A 22,036-nucleotide genomic window follows, 5' to 3' on the forward strand; every position below is an offset into this window, starting at 1 on the left:
TAAAGTGCTGCAATTGTGTGTACCTCCATCTATCTAGTGGCATACTTCCCATTTTTGTGTAATTTCATTCCTTGTCATCACATCCTGTAACAATATTTCCTCTCGTTTTGCTCATCTAATAAAATATACATAATCTTTCCCTGGCTTAAAATTATTTGTGTCTAAGAAATTAAAGGTGCCTTATGTTCCCAATGATACAGTCTACCCAGACTATCCCATATCCTAAAAGTCTTCCTAGTCAGTGGGTTTGTGCTACTAGCGAATTCTCTGTGTTTCCATGGTGTCCATACCATCTTTCCTAAATCTACTTTGCTTTGTGACATCTCAATGTATACCCAACTTTTCCCTTCCTTATTGTGCATCCAATCTGCTATCCGTGAAATAGTAATGGCCTGATAATATATTTCTTAACCACATGCCGCTCGGGATATAGCCAAAAGACGGCTTCAGCGTGGTCGGCTTCTTCTGGGAGGGTATCCATGGACGTCCTCCCAGAATCTTGCTCCTGTGCGCCCCCGGAAATGTCCACGACTGCCGGGTCCAGAGGCTGCTCACCACATGATCGATCCATCCAAATGACGGTGCGATCACTTGTAAACAAACCATTGTCCTGTCCGGTTCCTCTCTCCCCTTCCTGTACCTATTGGTAGAGTGCGAGGAGAGAGGGGAGAGATCGGGTGCAGCACTGCTGTGGGCTGGATGTGTAGTGCCCACAGCGCTGATCTGTGCCCGTTCCAGCCACCCATACTCAGGCAAGCCATGCTCAGCAATACTCAGCCACCCCATCCATGGCTCAACCACCCCATCCATGGCTCAACCATGCTTAGACATCCCCATCCACAGCTTATCCATGCCACATCAGTTCGCATCTATGCCACTACAGTGCCTCAAAATGTAATAGGTAGTCAAATTAGATTTGAAATGTATGCCCCTAGAACGCCTGATGGTGCTCCCTGCATGTTGGGCCTCTGTATGTGACCAGGCTGTGTAAAAGTCTCACATGTGGTATTTCCGTACTCAGGAGGAGTAGAATAATCTATTTTGGGGTGTAATTTTGGTATGTACATGCTATGTGTTAGAAATATTGTATAAATCAGGGATATGCAATTAGCGGACCTCCAGCTGTTGCAAAACTACAAGTCCCATCATGCCTCTGCCTCTGGGTGTCATGCTTGTGGCTGTCGGAGTCTTGCTATGCCTCATGGGATTTGGAGTTCTGCCACAGCTGGAAGTCCGCTAATTGCATATCCCTGGTATAAATGGACAACTTTTTTTTTGTTTAGTCTTTTTACACACAAAGTGTTTTCATTTTCTTTCCACATTTTCCAAAAACGTGTAGAAAAAAAAATAAAAATAAAAAAAGAACAACATGTTCAAAAGACTCGATATGCCTCAGATTATACGTTGGGTTGTTTTCTTTCTAAAATGGGGTAATTTTTTGGGCATTTTCATTGTCCTGGTGCTCCAAGGCCTTCAAAAGTGTAAGAGGTAGTCAAGAAATCAGATGTGTAACTTATGCTCCAAGAACACCTGATGGTGCTCCCTGCATGTGGCCACGCTGTGTAAAAGTCTAACACATCCCCCCCCCCGTTTTACTTACCTGACCCCTTGAAAGTCCAGCGCTCGCCCCCGACGTCCTCTTCGCCGCTCAGCCTGGCCGCTGATTGGCTGGAGTGGATGGATTGAAAGCAGCGCAGCCATTGGCTTGCGCTGCTGTCAATCACATCCAATGATGCGGCGCGCGGGGGCGGGGCCGAGTGATACAGCGAGGCTATAGCCACTGGCTGTATCACAGGTGTGCGCCCACAAGTGCTTCTCATCATGCGAGGGAGCTCACATGAACGTGAGACGTCCTTGCGGGGGGAGCCGAGACAGCCGCTGAGGGACCCCAGAAGACCAGATTCAGGGGCCACTCTGTGCAAAACGAGCTGCACAGTGGAGGTAAGTATAACATGTTTGTTATTTAAAAAAAAAATAAAAAAATAACTTTACAACCCCTTAATATTATGTAAATTTTTTTTTTTTAATAGTTTGTTAAATAAATCTTGCCAACAAGAGCCTCTATAAAGGCTGTTTTATATAAAAGCCAAACACCAAGCTAAAATTGCTAAACCCTTTAAAAATTAAAAACGGTATTAAAAAAAGGCACGCTATTTTACCTGTAAACACTTGTAGTTGTTTCCACTTTGTCTTCAATGGTTTGTACTTTAAACTTGTTGTACTGCAGAAGAGAAAAAAGAGGAGCTTAGAAGACCCTAAGTGCAAACAATACGAAGGCCTCAAATTTCCCCAAAGAGTCAAGCCCCCCTTCCACCATTCAACAATCAAATGGCAGAACTTCAGCAGCTGACAAACCTTTTCAACATTGGATTGTTGACTGGTGGTGACAAGGCTTATACCACAAAGGCAAAGAGAACCTGTCTCTCTGACATTACGTTGGATGTGGCAACTGAAGATTAAAAATCTGGCTGATGAAATCTCTAAAAAAAAAGTTGGTGGGCGACTCAAATAACCAAACCTTATGGGGTTGATTCACTACAACCAGAGTGCAAAATCTGGTGCAGCTCTGCACAGAAACCGAAAAGTTTCCATGTGCTTTTGTCAAAGATTAACCGCTTGCCGACCTCCTCACACTGATATACGTTGGCAGAAGGGCTCGTACAGGCAAACCAACGTACCTGTACGTTGCCCTTTAAGAGGCGACCTGTGGACGCGCACCAAGCTCCTTGAGTCGGGTCGCAGGTCCCGTGGACTCGATCGCGGCAGGCATACCCGCGATCATCTCACGGGGAGGAAGAACAGGGAGATGCTAATATAAACAAGCATCTCCCCTTTCTGCCCCGTGATCGGAGCAGAGATCAGTGACGTGTAATATACAGCCAAGCCCCCCCCCCAGTTAGAAACACTCCCCAGGGCACACTTAACCCCTACACTGCCCCCTCGTGGTTAACCCCTTCACTGCCACAGAAATCAGCGCATTTGTATAGCACTGATTGCTGTATAAATGACAATGGTCCCAAAAATGTGTAAAAAAAAATCTCTGATGTGTCTGCCATAATGTCGCAATCACAATATATAAAAAAAAAGAAATAAATAAAATCGCGCCATTACTAGTATAAAAATGAAAATAAATAATAAAAATGATAAAAACTATCCTCTATTTTGTAAACACTATAACTTTTGCGCAAACCAACCGCTTATTGCGATTTTTTTTTTTACCAAAAATATATAGAAGAATACGCATTGGCCTAAACTGAGGAAACAAAATGTTTTTTTTATATATATTTTTGGGGGCTATTATAGCAAAAATGTAAACAATGCGTTTTTTTCAAAACTGTCGCTCTTTTTTTGTTTATACCGCAAAAAATAAAAACCGCAGGAGGTGATCAAATTGTCAGTTAAAGCGACGCAGTGCCGAATCGCGAAAAGTACTCTGGTCAGGAAGGGGGTAAATTCTTCCGGGGCTGAAGTGGTTAATTGAATTAATTAGGGTTAGGGTTTTTCCCTTGAAGAACAAGGTTAGGACTCAGGAATTGGAATAGGGACCTCCTCCAAAAAGGTCAGCAGGCATGTCCCCAGAGGTCAAAGGTCAAGAGGCATCGCTGACCCAGCCACGCCAAAGTGTTCAGCCTACCCCAACTAAAGCTGGCCATACACCTATAGATTATCTGCAGATTTTCTATGGTTAGATGGAAAAAGTGCAACAGATTTCTCCATGTTCGCTAAACTGTGTGGATGGAGGAATCTCCCGCTTTTTCCATCTAACCATAGAAAATCTGCAGATAATCTATAGGTGTATGGCCAGCTTAAAGTGGTTGTATAGTCCTTTTTGGGACTTTTACCTACAGGAAAGACTATAATACGGCTTACCTGTAGGTAAAAAAAAAATATCTCCTAAACCTGTACGGTTTAGGAGATATTCCCCTCGCAATGCGCCGCTGACTGCAGCGGCGCATGTGCACAGGGGATTCTCGGCTGAAAGCCTGGTGGACGTCGGACCCTGCCGGGAAGAAATCTCGCGCGGGAGTGACGATATCGTGGCTCTGGCCACTCACAGCGCCGGAGCCGCGATACCCGGAAGAAACACCGAGGGAACAGGTCAGCTCCCTTCGCGTGGATCGGACCAGATGTCCAGGCCTTGTTCTAAGGTAAGAATTTCATAATGAGCTAGTATGTGCTGCATACTAGCTCATTATGCCTTTTCATTTGCAGGTGGGAAAAAAACAAAAAACAAACAAACACATCAGCAGGTTTACAACCTCTTTAAGTCGGGGGAATGAACAAGTCGGGGAAAGAGCTGAAGTTAGAAGCTGATTGGCTACCATGCACAGCTGCGCCACATTTTGCAGTCTTAGTAAATCAATCCCATTGTTTTCAGTTATGTTTAGAGGGGTATATTTGAAACCGTCTTGCATATGTATGCACAAATATAACTGAAAACAGCCTGACTAAGACATTTTTTCAGTTATTTTTTTTTTTTTTGGAGATAAGGGTTTGCTGTTTACAGTTAAGAGATAAACTGTATCAGTGGAAGTAGATAAAATACGGTCCGATCCTGTTGTTCAGAAACATATAATGCGAACACTGCGATTCCGATGACCCTGAAGGCAGCCCAACACATGTAAAACGCATAGCTGTCTGTGCCAAGCAGTCATGAAGTCTGTAGCACGTGTCCTTGTTTTCAATTCCTTACCTTAAATAGGTCTAGTAAGTCTTCCCGTGTCACTTCCACCCGCTGGAAGGGAAGCTTTTGTTTAATGATATCTCTGCAGATGGCTTCCAGACTGGGAAGGTCACCGCCCTGCACATTACTAGACATGAGAAAGAGAGAGAGGTTATTGGATACAAGACTAGAATAGAATAACTATATAATAATAATATAATATAATAATAATAATAATAATAATAGAATAACTAGTAACTCAGGACTGTTCCAGGGAAATACAGTAACAATTACACATTATATCCTTCTCTCCAATCGAAATACTTGTGTAAAAGGAAACCAAAGTAAGCAGTAAGAAAAGACCTTATAGAAAAAAATTACTTTATTGTCAGAGGGTCAACAAAAGAGCATTTAAAGACTGACATTTCTGCACCACTTTTGAGCCAGAAAAAGACGTCTGAAAAGCGGAAAAGCCACGCAAGGAAAAAAAAAAAAAAACGTCATCATTGTAACAGTCTAGACCAGTGATGGTGAACCTTGGCACCCCAGATGTTTTGGAACTACATTTCCCATGATGCTCCACTACACTGCAGAGTGCCAGAGCATCATCGGAAATGTAGTTCCAAAACATCTGGGGTGCCAAGGTTCGCCATTTCTGGCCTAGACCAAGTTTAAGGTCAAGCTTAAAAAAAAAAAAAAAAAAAAAAAAGTCCAGTTATTGCAGTTAAGCATTCAGAATTTAAAAAAAAAATAAAAAATTAAGACGTTGATTTATAAAGCGATTCACCCAGTGAAAGTGCATGTACATTCATTCTGTGCGAATAAAGCAAATAAAAATAAAAAAACACACAACAAAAACACAAATGTAAATAGGTTATATCCATTATTTAAAGTGGTTGTAAACCCTTACAACCAACTTTGACCTACAGGTAAGCCTAGATTAAGGCTTACCTGTAGGTCCAAGAAAGATCTCCTAAACCTACACGGTTTAGGAGATATTTGCCCAAAAGACAGGCACCGCTGTAGACAGCGGCACGCAGGCGATATGCCGCGAGTGGTGGCTCCCGTGCGCATGCACGGGAGTGACGTCATCGCGGCTTCGCCGAATGAGAGTGGCGGAGCTGCGAGACCCACCGAGAAGATGGATGCGCCGGACTACAGGGGACAGCGGTGACTTCGCTGGCTCCTGTGTCAGGTAAGTGACACATAATGGACTACTATGCGATGTATAGTAGTCCATTATGCTTTACCTTTGCAGTGAATCAAAGAGGAAGTAAACCCATCAGGGTTTATTTCCTCTTTAACATAAATCATTGCATTAAAACATTTATAGCATATTTCTAAAGATACTTGGCTCAATCTGGTGACCAAATGAGTTTTTCTCCATTTTAACCACTTCAATACTGGGCATTTTCACTCCTTTCTGCCCAGGTCCATTTTCAATGCTCTCACATTTTAAATGACAATTGCCCGGTCATGCAACACTGTACTCAAGCAAAATTTTTATCATTTTGTTCGCACAAATCGAGCCCTTTCTTTTGGTGGTATTTGATCACCACTGGGGTTGTTATTTTTTTTCTAAACAAATATCAAAAAAAATAAAATAAGTTTTCTGTGTTTGTTATAAAATTTTGGAAATAAGTTTTCTCCTTCATTAATGGGCACCGATTTGAAAACTCTGGTGGTCCTGGGGGTGGGCATACCTGGTGGTGCTGCGTGGGCATCCTTGACGGGGCTGCACTGATAATCAGCGCAGACACCCCCCCCCCCCCATCAGGAGAGCAGCCCATCATCTCTCCTCTACTCACATCTCAGCGCAAGTGGAGGAAAAGTTTTCCTGTTTACGCTGTGATTGGACACGGTTGATCACATGGTAAAGAGCATCTATCAGAGGCTCTTTAACGAGATCCGTAATACGCTGTGTCAGACTGACACATCGCACCAACGATCGCCGCGCTGTGTGCCCCCGCGCTCACGGCTTATCCTGCTGGATACAATAGGACGTCCAGTCAGGATAATAACCAGTTTGCACACGTTATTCTTTTATATGGCGGGCGGGAAGTGCTTAAAAGACAGTTCAACTTTACTTTACTACTGTATATTCTGCAATATTTACATTTTTGGTAAACTCATTCAATGAATCCAAGCTCTGCAAGCTGAGATAACGTGCTGCATTGATGCATTCATACAATTTTACACTAACCGGGAGATAAACCAAAGTTCAGGAATATTCCTTTATCCCATTGGTTTTGCAAAGCCATGTACACTACAAACTGTATGATTGAATCGGTTCTGATATCGCTGTTTTACTAACCTGACAGCATATTATTCTAAATAGGAAACCTTCATTTTGCTTGCAAATATTAGAGGAAGTAAACCCTGGTGGGTTTTACTTCCTCTTTATTTCCCTGCAAAGGTAAAGCATTAATGGGCTACTGTGCGAATGTGTCACTTGCCTGAAACGGAAGCCGTTATCCCCACCAGCAGGGAGCCTCCATCTTCGCCTCTCTTCCATCCAGGACCACAAACTCCGGCTCTGCGAGTGGCCGGAGTCGCGGGAGCCGCCAGTCACGGCATGACCCCCTATTAGAAACGGCACGATGCCCTTTCTAAAGTGCGAAAGTGCCGATGACATTGGTGCCACAAACTCCGGCTCTGCGAGTGGCCGGAGTCGCGGGAGCCGCCAGTCACGGCATGACCCCCTATTAGAAACGGCACGATGCCCTTTCTAAAGTGCGAAAGTGCCGATGACATTGGTGCATGCGCCGTAGTCATAAGCGCTCGGCTTTTTCGTAAATATCTCCTAAACCGTGGAGGTTAAGGAGACATTTCCAGCACCTACAGCTAAACCTTAATATAGGCTTACCTGTAGGTAAAAGTGCTAGTACAGGGTGTACAACCACTTTAAAGATTCTAACTACCAGCAAGAAGGAGTCCTTAAAGTGCACCTGTCATTTCAGAACCATCATGGCAGCGCCTGTTAGCGGGCACTCACCTGCTGCCGCCATGTCCCTCACCTTGTTGTGTCGCTGCCACATCACCATAAATTATGATTTAAAACCGATAGTGATTAAGAATATTTTTTTTCCCACTGACACACAGGAGAACAGAGGTCAATGGGCTTTGACAATACCAAAGTGGAATCTTTTATAATGTTTTCTATTCTCTCTCAGTGGTATATGCGCTTTCCTTTTCTGGTGTAGATCAGCATTTATGTAGAACAATATTGATACAATAGATTGTTCCATTTCCCGTTTCAACTGCTGACTTTGTACCTGTTCTGTGGAAAACAATGTAAAAAAAAAAAAAAAAAGCAAACTTCAGCCAGCACCACATACAGTGTGCAGAAAATTTATGGAGGGAGCTGAACAGCCAATAAACCTTAAAGCGGAGGTCCAGCTGAAAAACATTTTTTTTTTAAAAAGTCAGCAGCTACAAACACTGTAGCTGCTGACTTTTAATAAGCACACTTACCTGTCCAGGGTGCCCGCCATGTCGGCTGCCCGAGGCCGATCCGTCCATCGGATCGGGTCCCAGCGCCTTGCGGCTTCACTGCCCTTTCCTACTGCAAATGCGCGAGTCGCGCAGCGAATTTGTGAATGGCCGGTTGTGTTCTGGGACCCCATTCCCCAGAAGACAACGCAAGGAGGAGAAGAATGAAGATCACTGCAGGGGAGTAGGACGTGGCAGATCAGGAAGATCTGCCCTGCAATAGCCATTTCTGGTAAGTAAAAATAAATGTTTCTTTTTTTAATTTTAAATTTTTTAATTTTTTTTTGATTTTTAGGAGCATTTTTAAGTATTTTTTTTTTTTTTTTTTTAGGGTGGACCTCCGCTTTAAGGATTTAGAGAAGTTCTGTAAAGAAGAGTGGACCAAAATCCCTCCTGAGATGTGTGCAAACCTGGTCACCAACTACAAGAAACGTCTCACCTCTGCGATTGCCAACAAGGGTTTCTCCACCAAGTACCAAGTCATGTTTGGCTTGGGGATTAAAGTCTTTTTTTTTTTTTACTCACTGAACTGCAAACTCAATTTATAACATTTGTTTTATGTGTTATTTTCTGGGATTTCGGTTGATATTCTGTCTGTCATTGACAATACATCTATAATAAAAATTATAGACCTTTCATTTCTTTGTAAGTGGGCAAACGTATAAAATCCGCAGGGGATCAAATAATTATTTTCCCCACTGTAGGTCTAACATCATTCCAGGGTTGTTTGCTTCAGGGGACACGGCTTCTGAAACGTGTGAGTTTCCAGTAGTATTGGCTGTGGTCAGCATTCTGACACAAGTGTACAACATATGGGCCTGTGCCCAATAGGGGCTTAATCATTGAGGGGAAAGCAGTCAGGAACAAAAAGAAAGGAAATGGCTCTTTATCCTTAAGAAGTAAGCTTTTATTATAAAATAATTGTTAAAAGAAATATAAATGACAGACTTTTAACCCGTGTAGAATTTATATGACTTTACTCTTATGATTTTTTAACAATCATTTTATAATAAAAGCTTAATTGCCTCTTAACAGATAAAGAGCCGATTCCTTGCTCTAGTTCCTGACACAAGCGATTCCCTTCAACGATTAAGCCCCTATTGGGCGAAATATGTTAGAGGGGGTTCTCCCACGGGTAGGAGACCAAGCTGAAGCCATTTTTTTTTTTACTAAGAGGAGCTCACTATATGCCGAGGAAGTGTGTAGACTGACGCCATTTTGTTGTAGTCCATTGCGTCCCAGTAGACAAAAGGGACTGCCTGGCCGCGGATGCACACAGTGTAGCTGTGCATCCCATGCAGCCAAAGGCGGCCTCCTTTGCACAGATGTACATATAAATACACCTATGTAAAGGAAGCCTAAATATGAATGCAAATAAAGGACCCTTTCAATTTTGTGTAGCGTGCATATTAATAACTATTACGTGTTGAAAACTTAGCAGCTATGAAAATGTGCGATTACAGGAAAGTTATGGTAAACAAAAAATTTAAATTTGCCAATGCCATAAAAAGAAGCAAAAAAACTGCAAGATGTCCCAGCAGCAAAGCTGGTTGAACAATAAGAACAAATGATATAGAGTATAACTGGGAGCTGACCAGACACCCAGACTCTGCTGCTTTTTACCTGCTGGACAGGTGAATGTCGTAGAAGAAGCCATTGTCAGTACTGGGTCCATGACACAAGAGGCCTCCATAGAACTGCTCCAGAGCTGCCCCAAGGATATGGGCACTCGAATGCCAAAATATCTTCATGAAAAGAAAAGAGTAACATTCGTGGAGACAATTTATATGGTTACTGACAATTTGACTGCTACCATTTAAAGAAAAACTAAATGTAATAATATTATATATATATATATATATATATATATATATATATATATATATATATATATATACACACAAAAACACACACACACACACACACACACACATATATATATATAGATAGATGTTTTCCATTATTTTGCACAGGTGATTTGATCAGTTTCACTGCCTTCGTAATTACCACAGCCGTTCCATCTGAGGGAAATCCTGAAAACATGACCTGTTGGCGCGCCTTGAGGACTGGAGTTGAGAAACACTGCTGTGTCCAATCATAGCCCAGGGCCGGTTTTCAACGTACAGGTATGTTTCCTGGCCTGGAGCTACCACACACTCAGGCGGCGTACACACGGGCGGACTGTCTGCCGAAACTAAGTTTGTCAAACAGTCCGCTCAAACTTTTGAATGAACAAACTTGCCCACACACGGCACTTTTTGAGCGGACAAATACGGCAAACTAAGTTCGTCGTACTAAGTCCGCGCAACTTTTGAAATGAACGGACTCGCCCACACACGAGGCAACAGTCCGCTCATTTCGAGCGCGTGTCAAGGTAGGCGGGGCCCGCGACGGAGACGTCGCGGGCTCCGCCGCCTGGAATGAACTTAAAGGGGAACCCAACGCCGGAAAAAATCGGCGTGGGGGTCCCCCCAAAGTCCACAACAGACCCTTGTCCGAGCACGCTACCCGGCCGGCCAGGAAAGGGGGGCGAGCGAGCGCGCCCCCCCCTCCTGAGCCGTACCAGGCCACGTGCCCTCAACATGGGGGGTGCCTTGGGGAAGGGGGGGCCGCGCGGCCCCCCCACCCCAAAGCACCTTGTCCCCATGTTGATGAGGACAAGGGCCTCTTCCCGACAACCCTGGCCGTTGGTTGTCGGGGTCTGCGGGCGGGGGGCTTATCGGAATCCGGGAGCCCCCTTTAATAAGGGGGCCCCCGGATACCGGCCCCCCACCCTATGTGAATGAGTATGGCGTACAATGTACCCCCTACCCATTCACCTGTAAAATAAAAGTACCCAAAAAAAACACAACACACGAGATAAAATATTTTATTGCACAGCTCCGGGGGTCTTCCGTCTTCGGGGGTCTTCTCGCCGGACTCCTCCGCTATCTTCTTGTAGCTCTTTTGCTAGCGGAGGAGTCCGGCTTTCTTCCTCCCCGCCGCCGGCCTCTTCTCCCGACTTCGGGGGTCTTGTCCCCCTCTTCGGTTCTTCTGCCGGGCCACCGCGCCTTCTTATAGCTCTTTTAGAGGCGGTGGCCCAGTCTTCTGTCGCCGCTGTCGCCGCCGCCTTCCGTTCTTCTTCTTCTTCTTCTCCAGGAGATGTTGACACGTCGCTCTCTCCGGCCGGAATGCCAGAGCCGCGCTGCGCGGCCACTTATATAGTGACAATGGGGCGGTGTCACATGGTATATGTCACATGGGTTGGTCACATGGTGACCCCGCCCCCTTACGATGTCATAGTCCCCATGTGACATCAAACCATGTGACCAACCCATGTGACATATACCATGTGACACCGCCCCATTGTCACTATATAAGTGGCCGCGCAGCGCGGCTCTGGCATTCCGGCCGGAGAGAGCGACGTGTCAACATCTCCTGGAGAAGAAGAAGAAGAACGGAAGGCGGCGGTGACAGCGGCGACAGAAGACCGGGCCACCGCCTCTAAAAGAGCTATAAGAAGGCGCGGTGGCCCGGCAGAAGAACCGAAGAGGGGGACAAGACCCCCGAAGTCGGGAGAAGAGGCCGGCGGCGGGGAGGAAGAAAGCCGGACTCCTCCGCTAGCAAAAGAGCTACAAGAAGATAGCGGAGGAGTCCGGCGAGAAGACCCCCGAAGACGGAAGACCCCCGGAGCTGTGCAATAAAATATTTTATCTCGTGTGTTGTGTTTTTTTTTGGGTACTTTTATTTTACAGGTGAATGGGTAGGGGTACATTGTACCCCATACTCATTCACATAGGGTGGGGGGCCGGTATCCGGGGGCCCCCTTATTAAAGGGGGCTCCCGGATTCCGATAAGCCCCCCGCCCGCAGACCCCGACAACCAACGGCCAGGGTTGTCGGGAAGAGGCTCTTGTCCTCATCAACATGGGGACAAGGTGCTTTGGGGTGGGGGGGGCCGCGCGGCCCCCCCTTCCCCAAGGCACCCCCCATGTTGAGGGCACGCGGCCTGGTACGGCTCAGGAGGGGGGGCGCGCTCGCTCGCCCCCCTTTCCTGGCCGGCCGGGTAGCGTGCTCGGACAAGGGTCTGTTGTGGACTTTGGGGGGACCCCCACGCCGATTTTTTTTGGCGTTGGGGTTCCCCTTTAAGTCCATTCCAGGCGGCGGAGCCCGCGACGTCTCCGTCGCGGGCCCCGCCTACCTGGAGACGCGCTCGAAATGAGCAGACTTTTCTCCGGGCGGGAACAGTCCGCTCATTTCGAAAGTACAGCGGACTGGTCTACACACGGGCGGACTGTCCGCTCAAACCAAGTTTCAGCGGACAGTTTTTCGGGATTTCCGAAAAACTTTGTTCGTCAAACTGTCCGCTGAAACTGTCCGCTGAAAGCCCACACACGAGCGGACTGTCCGCTGAAACACTGTTCAGCGGACAAAGTTGAGCGAACAGTCCCCGCGTGTGTACGCGGCCTCACAGTTCAACTACAGTGGCCGGGTGGTAAGTGGTTAATGCAGGCCACGGAATTACCAGAGCACTAAGGACTTTCTAAAAAAATAAAAAAATAAAAAACACCCACCATTGCAGAAACTGCCTGCTTTCAGGCTTGCTCTGTCCGATTAAGGCTGGATTCACACCTATGCATTTTTTGTGCTTTTTGCATTTTGCAGATTTGTACTACAGTCCATCTAACATAGTTTCCTATGGAACACGTTCTGTAGTGCCAATCTGCAAAATGCACTAAAAATGGCATAGGTGTGAATCCAGCCTAACACTCAGTACACCCACCTAAACATGCATGCAGGGAGATTAAACCACTGCCACAACATATTCTCTTGTGTATGTAAATTTCAGCAACGACTATTCAGGGGTTCCCCCCATTATATTAAAGGAACCTGATACTAAAACAGATTATCTGTCCAAATGAACTTACATCCGGCCCTTCACGAGAGTCAAATGTGAGGAACTCAATATCGGAGTCTGCTTCCAGGGGTCTGCTCAGATCATAAAGCGATCCATTTACTCGGGCTCCTATGATATTGTGTATAGAGCCTGGCCTGAAAAGAACAGATGGATCAATTCAAAATTAAAAATAAATAAATAAATAAAAAAAATTAGCTAAACTTTCAGTTTTAATTATGTTTATGTTAAGATTTATTTTTCTCAATAGATTTCATAACGCTTACTTTATGTCTGCCTCTTCAGCTTATGCTTCTGGGTTAGAGGACAACTGAAGTCTGAGAGTTGGTTCTAAAGCGCCGTACACGTGGGCCGAATGCCAGGCAACATCGGCTGGCTCAATAAAAACCGCCCAACAATCGGCCTGTGTGTATGGTAGCTGCTCCAACAGAAGCCGGCTTCTGACTGAAGTGCATGATGGAAAACCGGCAGCCAACCAGTATCCCATTAGCACTCCCAGTCGATGGCTGAAAGCACTGACTAGAGCCCTCTCCCTGTCAGAACACAACAGCTCAGTAGGGAATATCGCTGTACTAACATCAGATTGTTGGAGCTGACCATTTTTTCCGTTCAGCCAGCTTCAAAGGGGAGGAAAAAAAAAAAAAAACCGACAGTGTGTACCAGGCTTAAGTGACTGCCTGACCTTATTGTGGTATCCCAGCTTCCTAGTTTGCCCAACATTATCCAGCAACAGAGGTCCGGATTAGTTTGCATGATTCCTTCAAACTTATGGCTCCCTTTCTTCTGCAGACTCAGAAACGACAAAACTTTAACCTCTTGGCGACCATATAAAAAAAAAAAAAACTTGCATAGATGGTGGCAAAGCGGCTCTGCTGCACAAGATCACGTCCCTAGTATGAGATCCTGCACTTCCGGGTCTGAAGCGTGAGTGCACACCGCCGGTGGCCCACTTCCGCTGCAATAATGCACAATGGGAATCGTGGACATAGTGTCACTGGTCCCTAAAAAAAGAGCGTCAAAAGGTGTCAGTTAACGTCCGATTATTCCAACGCAATATTGCAGTCCTGCGATAAGTCGCTGATCGCCGCCATTACTGGTGAAAAGAAATTAACAAATTCAGATCCACGCTATAGCCGAATGACGGCTACAGTGCGGACCTACTTTGCTGGGAGTACGTCTATTGACATCCTCCCGTGCCCGAGCGGCCTGCGCACCTCCTGCAGGGTGCACGTGGCACGCTCTGTGATCAGCGAGTCTATGAGACTCGTTGGATCACAGATCAGAGTAAGGGGTCGATCCTAACCCCTTACCACGTGATCAGCTGTCAGCCAATGACAGCTGATCACTTGATGTAAACAGAGACGGTAATTGGCTATTTTTTCTCCTCGCGCTGACAGCGCAATTTTTTCATTTTTTTTAATTGGATAGGTTTTAAAACAGAAAGTTCGTTTTTTTTTACAAAATTGTCGTTTTTTTGGTTATCGTGCAAACAATAGAAACTGCAGTGGTGATCAAATACCCCCAAAACAAAGAAAAGAAAGCTCTAATTGTGGGGGGGGAGATAGATTTTATTTGGGTACAGTGTTGCACGACTGCGTAATTGTCAGTTAAAGCGACCTAGTGGCGTATCGCAAAAAAAAAAAAATGGCCTGGTCATAAAGGGAGGGGCGGGTAAAACTTCTGGAGCTCAAGTGGTTATAGGAGGTCCAGTAGTTGACTAAGCAGCAACTCAGATTTTAGATTTTTTACCTTTCATTTTTTTCCCGGGGGTAAAAGTAGAGGAAAAATTATTTTATAGGTAATTCCACCACCCAGTTATAATTTAAGACCGAACATTCAGTGGAAATGTCTGTATAATTTACATGACTTGACTATATAAAAATAAATTTACCTTGTTTGTCCCGCCACATCAAAGGGAGTTGTTCTCCATGAGTGCCCGCTCACCACAGTCCCATCCAGTATGGAGATCCTGATTGGACGAGTCTCCTTTGTCGCCCTCTCTGCCAGTCTGACTTCATATCTTTCTTTCAGCTTTTCGAAGCACTGCAGCCGCTCTCCGATAAATTCAGGCAGAGATTTGTTCTGCAGAAAACACAAAAATAGGATGAAAAACATCAAAATCAATGAACTGTAATCAGTTGAGGAGTCCTGTTTGGACTACTACACACATATTAGCAATACTTCTCATGTACATATTTCCATTAGATCAAGCACCATTAAACAGCAGACCCGTGGTCCAGACCTGGAAGACGCAATGGTTCTATCTAAACCTCTCCCATCCCCTCTCGCTTATCTTTGTTTGGTATAAGCAAAGCACATTAGTTGCGGTCACGTGCACTGCTCTATATACCATACCTCCCAACATTTTGAGATGGGAATGAGGGACACCTACTAAATGTATGTCGGCATAGGACACGCCCACTGCCTCACCCCCTTAAAGGAGAATTAACAAAAAAAAAGGGTAATTAACCACTTCTATACCACAGTACATCATATGACATCCTCAACTCTGTGAGGGGATATCTGAATGATGCCTGTAGCTACAGGCATCATTCAGATATCATGCTTTGCAGGTGGCGATTCTGTGTATGATAAGAATGATCATAGTGGCAGTTCCGCCTCTTGATTGTTCTTATAGGTGAACGACCCCCTCCCCCCCCCCCCCCCCCCCGCCGACATCCGGTGCTTCTCCAGGCTCTCCTGTGCCCTCGGGGCCCGGAGAAAGAATCGTCCAGCATCGGATGACGATGATAGAGATTCCTGGTGACCAGATGGTCACCAGTCATCTCTATCACTGTCGGGGGCCCAGGCGGGACTTTATGACGTCACGCCTGGGTTCCCGGAAGTAAACAAAGCCACAATTGCGGCTGTCCGCATGAGAGTAGTGAATTTTTTTTCTCAATCTCATGCTTTCCAGCCTGGAGGAGAGATATGGGGTCTCATTGACCCCCCCATCTTGCCATAAAGAGGATCTGTCACAATACATTCCTATTACAGGGGATGTCTACATTCCCAGCTGATTGGAGGAAAAGGCACCAGCTGTCTGTGAATCTATTTCTAGCACCCACCCCAACACAAATTTCAGGCTGCTTTTATCACACGTGTCAGAGAACTTGTCAGAAGTTACCATGCTGATAACAGAAGAACGGCGCAGGAGAAAGCCACGAGACTTAAGCTGGCTATACACCTATAGATTATCTGAAGATTTTCTATGGTTAGATGGAAAAAGTGGGAGATGCTTCCATCCACACAGTTTAGTGAACATGGAGAAACCTGTTGCACTTTTTTCATCTAACCATAGAAAATCTGCAGATAATCTATAGGTGTATGGCCAGCTTTAGGGCTTTGGGGAGAGATATGGAAACACTACAGGTGGCTGTGCCCAGCTCAAATTTCATGAATCGGGCTCTCCCCCCCCCCCCCCATCCAGTGATGTGCACGAGTACAGCGACTCCAGCCGCTGTCTCTCTCCTCATTGGAGAGATTGATAGCAGCAGGCGCCATTGGCTCCCGCTGCTGCCAATCAATTCCTGTGACACAGGAGTAGGGGACATGGCCGAGTCAATGTCAATGGATGGAGCAGCTGGGCTCGGAAGTGAGCATGCACGGGTGTCCCCAAGGAAAGCAGCTTCCCATGGGACACACGATTAAGAGGGGCCAAGAGCACTGGTGGGGGACCCCAGAAAAACAAGATCAGGGCTGCTCTGTGCAAAAGCATTGCATAGAACAAGTATAAGCAAGCTTTTTTTTGTAGTAAAACAAAGCTTTACACCCTTAAAAAAAAAAAATTGAATTACGTACCGGTAATGTCCTTTTCCAGGAGTCTTTCAGGACAGCCACCTTAGAGAGACACCGGCTCCTCCCCTCTGAGGAAACACCGCCTTCATTTTCATGATTTAAGCCTCCTCCTCCCTTCGTTCCTCAGTTCTTCCAGAGTACCTCCGGCCAACTGGGGAGACACAAGAACACGTCAAACAAATAAACTTTTTAAGTCTTACCTGACGGCCTCATGTAATGAGTTCCCGATGATCTGCAAACAATTTGGGTGGGAACCGGTGCTGTCCTGAAAGACTCCTGGAAAAGGACATTACCGGTACGTAATTCCATTTTTCCCCAATCGTCTTTCAGGACAGCCACCTTAGAGAGGATAAGCGAGTACATTACCTTAGGGTGGGACCACTGCCTGCAGTACTATACGGCCAAAGGCTTGGTCTTTGGCTGACAGAAGATCCAGTCTATAAGGTTTCACAAACGTAGAAACACTGGACCACGTTGCAGCACTACAGATCTGTGCAGGAGATGCCCCAGCCCACTCTGCCTGAGAAGATGCTACTGCCCCGGCTGAGTGTGCTCTAACCCCAACTGGAGGATCTAACCCCCCTGTCACGTAAGCCTGTCCAATGGCTAACCTTAACCATCTAGCTATCGTACGTTTAGAGGCTTTGGAACCCTTCCTAGCCCCAGAAAACAACACAAAAAGTGAATCAGATTTCTTGAACTGACCTTGTGCAATCCAAATAATGAAGAACACATCTTTTAACATCTAATCTGTGAAACATGTGTTCCTGTTCTCTTACTGGATTCGAACAGAAAGTAGGTAGCACAATCTCCTGTATTCTTATGGAAACTAGAGGCTACCTTAGGTAAAAAAAAAAGGTGCCCTAATAGAAAGGGCTTCGAGTTCACTTACTCTCCTTGCTGTAGTGATTGCCACCAAAAATACAGTTTTGAGAGTGATCAATTTTAACGAGCAAGGTTCTAACGGCTCAAAAGGTTCCCCTGTGAGAACCTGTAAAACCAAAGCAAGATCCCGACTGGGAAGGGGGCGACCAAAGGCTTGGTCTTCGCCTACTTAAGGTTCTGAAGAACCTTACTATACCAAGGACTGACATTAGATGTCTATCCAGAAATACGCTTGAAACGGATACCTGACTCTCCAATGTTTCGGGGCTAACCTTTTATCTGCCCCTGACTGCAGGACCTCTAGAACGGCCCCCGAGCTGTGCTCATTGAAGGAGTTCTCTGAGCACCCGTTATTGAACCGCCTCTATACCTTCAGGAAAATGGTCTGAGCTTCCATTTACCTGCAATTCAAAAGAGTGGCTACTAACAGTCTGAGACCCCTTTGCCGTTCGGTAATTCCTCAGTAGCCAAGCTGCAAGGTTCCACCTGGGGACAGCAGATTGGACACCGGGAAAAAACCCCGGGGAGTTCCATCGACAGGCCCTTCAGAATGGAGAACCACGGCCTCCTGGGCCAATGAGGTGCGATTAGAAAGAGATGGTAATCTCCACCTGAAACTTCCTTAACTCTGCAGGAATCAGGACGGGAATCGGGAAAGCATAGCACCTAGAGAAACCTTAAGTCTGTGCTTAGTGCGTCTGCTTCCGACATCCCATCTCCCCTGCTCATAGAACAGGAGATGGCTTCTTTCGCGTTTTCCCTTGGGGCAAAAGAAATCTATCGAAGGAATCCCCCTCCACCGGGTGATCACTTCGAAAACGTCCTGTTTGAGAACCTGGTTGCTCTCTCCCCGCGTTCTCCCTCCAATTTTGAGGGTCTCTTTGACTCCTTCCTCCTTGGATATTGGCCAAATCCACTCTAGGCCTCGTGACAAACATGCTCCCCTATCCCACCAAAGGGACTTTAAAATACGGGCTGTGTAGTATTATCTCAATGGTCTAAGTCGGCTATTCACTGCTACCTTGACAGCACAGGACTGTCAGCTGTGACCTTTGCCATTCGGTGATCAGTCGTGAGCCACCGTGCTAAAGCTAGCAACGGACACCCTCGTGATTTGGCACAGGGTGGACTAGAACTCAGGCATACGCAATCCAACCGCAGACTGCGCCTTTGGGAGACGGCGCGCATTGTCACACGCCACCGCTCCTGGCTTTTTTACCTGAGTTAGAACCGAAACCAAAGAGTCCTAAGACCCTCTACTGTGGCCCCAAACCTTCAAGATGAATAGTTTGCAGAGGACGGTAACGCAACCCCGTCCACTGAACAGCTAGGAGCGTGGATGTCAGAAAGCTCAACCTGACCCTCTTCACCCAGGAAGATGACCCCTTGGGAAGAAGTTTAAGATGAGTTTCCCTAGGTTCAGAGGCCAACCCAAGTTCACTAATAGGTCCCTTGTAAGCTGTGGATCCCCGTTCAACTGCGCCAGAGAAGGGACAAACCGGAGAAGATAGTCAAGATACGCGATCACAGAGACTACCCTGAGACGCAGGAAGGACAGAACCTCTACCATCGCTTTGGTGAAGATACGAGGGAGAAGGGGATAGCCCAAAGGGGAGTGCTTTAAACTGAAGGTGTAGCACCCCTACAGAGGTTATTACTGCCAGCATGAGGAAACGCTGGTGGCTCTCTGCGATGGAAAAATGCAGGTATGCATCCTTACTATCGATGCCCTGAAACAGTTTTGGTGGAAGAGGTGCCCTCACCCCGTGACTAAAACCAACCAAAAGCTTCTGTAGGTGACCAAGACACCCAGACGATTCAGGTTCAGGATGAGCCTGAACTTTTCCAAAGGCTTGTGAACCATAAAAGAGGATAGAAGCCTTGCCTGTTTAACCTGCTGGGACCTTTGTTACCACTTCCTATTCCTCTAACTCCTGCAGAGGAAAGAAAGGCACATTTTGTCAGCTCAGTGACAAGGAGTCTCAAAAGGGGGAAGCTCTGAAAACTCCACACGGTAACCTCTTTTGATGATCCCCAACACAAACTGATTGGAGGTGATCGTCTCCCACTGGGGGAGGAAGGACCCTTTTTAATTGCTCCCCCTATTTTTTCTTAAGGGGAAAGGCCTCTTTCTTATAAGCCGTGCGATAGCACTGCTTCAAGACCTGGCCCAAACAGCAGGTCTCCCCTAAAGAGGAATTCCACCGAGCTTTGATCTGGACGCCCTGTCCCTCTGCCATGTCTACAGCCTTAAGGCCCTCCAGGCTGAGTTGGTCAGAGCCGAGGACCTTGCATACAATCAAATGGATTGAGCCGAAGCATCCGCAGAGTATGCCAACGCCTAAAGCAGCACGGGAAAAGGAGGATAGAAAAGACTCCTCTGCCGTCATTGCTTCATCTGGATAAGCCAATACTTTGTACTACGAGCCACCACTGTGGCTGCTATGGCAGGCTTAGAGATTTCCTTATGGTAAATCTTCAAACCATAGGGTCTGAAAGTACCCCCATGTCCCCAAGGACAGGTCAGTATGCCTGGACATCTGAGAAAAGGCCGCATCTAATCTGGGGGATTTTATTCCAGATGAGAGCCTCCTCTTCCGCCCAAGGAAACCTTTGCTTTAATGCACCAGAAAAGAAAAGTTTTCTATCGGGATCCTGCCATCCTTGATGGCATCGATCAAGACGTCATGACCCGGGAACACCCGCTCCCCCTAGGCCCTAGTACATCTGATCGTGGGGTGACAGTGCCTCCTAAGTGACTTGGACAGCCCTCAAGAGCCTTTCCATCTCATCCAGGGGAAGTTTATACCGTGAGGTTCTTTTGGGTTCCCCATCCAAGTCCTCACCCTCAGTCTCCCTCTAGGAGTCTGAGACGGCCCTGTCAACTTCTTCCTCAACTTCCCTCTGGAACCCTCTGGATTCTCCCTAACCTGTGGGAGGAACAACCATTGGGTTAGGTGGAACACTCTGCTGTGCTGGTGAAAAGAGTGCTCTGGAGCTGAGGGCATTGAAAACTTCACAGAAGCCGCCAGATCTGCACCCTGTTCTGCTGCCTGCTTTCTAATGGCACCCAAACAGAGCTACGGACTGAGCTATCCAGGCCTTTAGAGATACCGAAGCAAAAGAGAGAGAGCAGCATAAACTTTAAAAAGAAAAGAAACACCAGCACTACTTAAGAGGACCACCGGGAGTGCCCCCTCCCAGGATCAAACTCCGCCTGGATCCCAGACGCACTGCCCTTCCCCCCGACCACCTAGGGGGAAAACACACCAGTGGAGCTACTGGTTATAAGGTAAGGGAACCCCTCTCCAGGGCTATTACCTTTGAGTGGCTGGTGCTGTTATCTCCAGGAGTTCTTGAAGCCTCTGCTTCGGACATTCTCCCGTTGAGGAAGCGTGGTACGAACGTGCCTCCAACAGCTACCTGTGCAACTGTAGAAAGAGAGGCTGCACCAGCCGAACGCTAGGTTCCCCTTCACGTGCCGCGTCCGGAACCGGAAGACGCGGATCGAACGAAGGGGTCCGCCCCCACCGGAACTGACGTCGCCCGCCTACCGGTCCGGCTTCCAACTCCCAGCCGGCTGTATACACAGGGGGGCCCTGGACGCCTTCGTTCAGCGCCCCACTGGGCGAAACGCAGGGATGAACCTCCCCAAAAACTTCCTGCTTTCCCCAAGCGAAGATTGGAGTGCGTGTAAAGGTCAGTCGAGAGTTCAGCTTCCCCAGCCGACCGGACTGTTTGTTCCGTTGAAACACCCACGGGTGAACGAACGGACGACCCCATAAACTTCCTGCTTCCCCAAGCGAAGTTTAGGGTATATGGACAGTACGAACACTTCAGCTCCCCGCCGATAGGACTGTCCCGGACCGACCGATAAATGGTCGGATAGCCGAACGGAGCCGGGGCTCCGCTCGGATAGCTTCAGTTTCACCAACCGAATTCAGCTTTCAGGTTCCTTGGCGATGTCTCCCCGCCGGAGGAAACACCATAACTGAGGAACGAAGGGAGGAGGAGGCTTAAATCATGAAAATGAAGGCGGTGTTTCCTCAGAGGGGAGGAGCCGGTGTCTCTCTAAGGTGGCTGTCCTGAAAGACGATTGGGGAAAAATGTATATATATATATATATATATATATATATATATATATATATATATATATATATTTTATTTTAAGCATGTTATACAGCACAGTGCTTGTGCTGTGTAATTTGGCCCCTTGTATTACCTGAAATACCTGGCTGATCCTGCCCAATCTGCCTGTAAACTGACCATGGTTTATCATGGCTGCTGAGCCCCGACACCATGG

General features: G+C 46.7%; 1 protein-coding gene and 1 long non-coding RNA gene across 3 annotated transcripts in view; one reads left to right on the forward strand and one right to left on the reverse strand.

Moving 5' to 3' along the window:
• TARS2 (threonyl-tRNA synthetase 2, mitochondrial) overlaps positions 1-22,036 on the reverse strand; it is a 90,410-nt gene that overhangs the window by 63,630 nt on the left and 4,744 nt on the right. For both annotated transcript variants that reach the window (XM_077464221.1, XM_077464222.1), the window contains exons 3-7: positions 14,940-15,130; positions 13,062-13,185; positions 9,779-9,900; positions 4,694-4,811; positions 2,160-2,221 (exon numbers count right to left, since the gene is read on the reverse strand). In XM_077464221.1, the coding sequence (XP_077320347.1) occupies positions 2,160-2,221; positions 4,694-4,811; positions 9,779-9,900; positions 13,062-13,185; positions 14,940-15,130 (617 nt within the window). The remainder of the gene's footprint in view (positions 1-2,159; positions 2,222-4,693; positions 4,812-9,778; positions 9,901-13,061; positions 13,186-14,939; positions 15,131-22,036) is intronic.
• Positions 8,159-8,793, forward strand: LOC143942820 (uncharacterized). The gene is made up of 2 exons (XR_013264845.1): positions 8,159-8,387; positions 8,487-8,793. It is a non-coding gene; the product is annotated as an uncharacterized LOC143942820 (long non-coding RNA).

The sequence above is a fragment of the Lithobates pipiens genome, unplaced genomic scaffold, assembly GCF_037356315.1.
Source record: "Lithobates pipiens isolate NorthernLeopardFrog02 unplaced genomic scaffold, aLitPip1_a1.2 Scaffold_30, whole genome shotgun sequence".
NCBI lineage: Eukaryota > Metazoa > Chordata > Amphibia > Anura > Ranidae > Lithobates > Lithobates pipiens.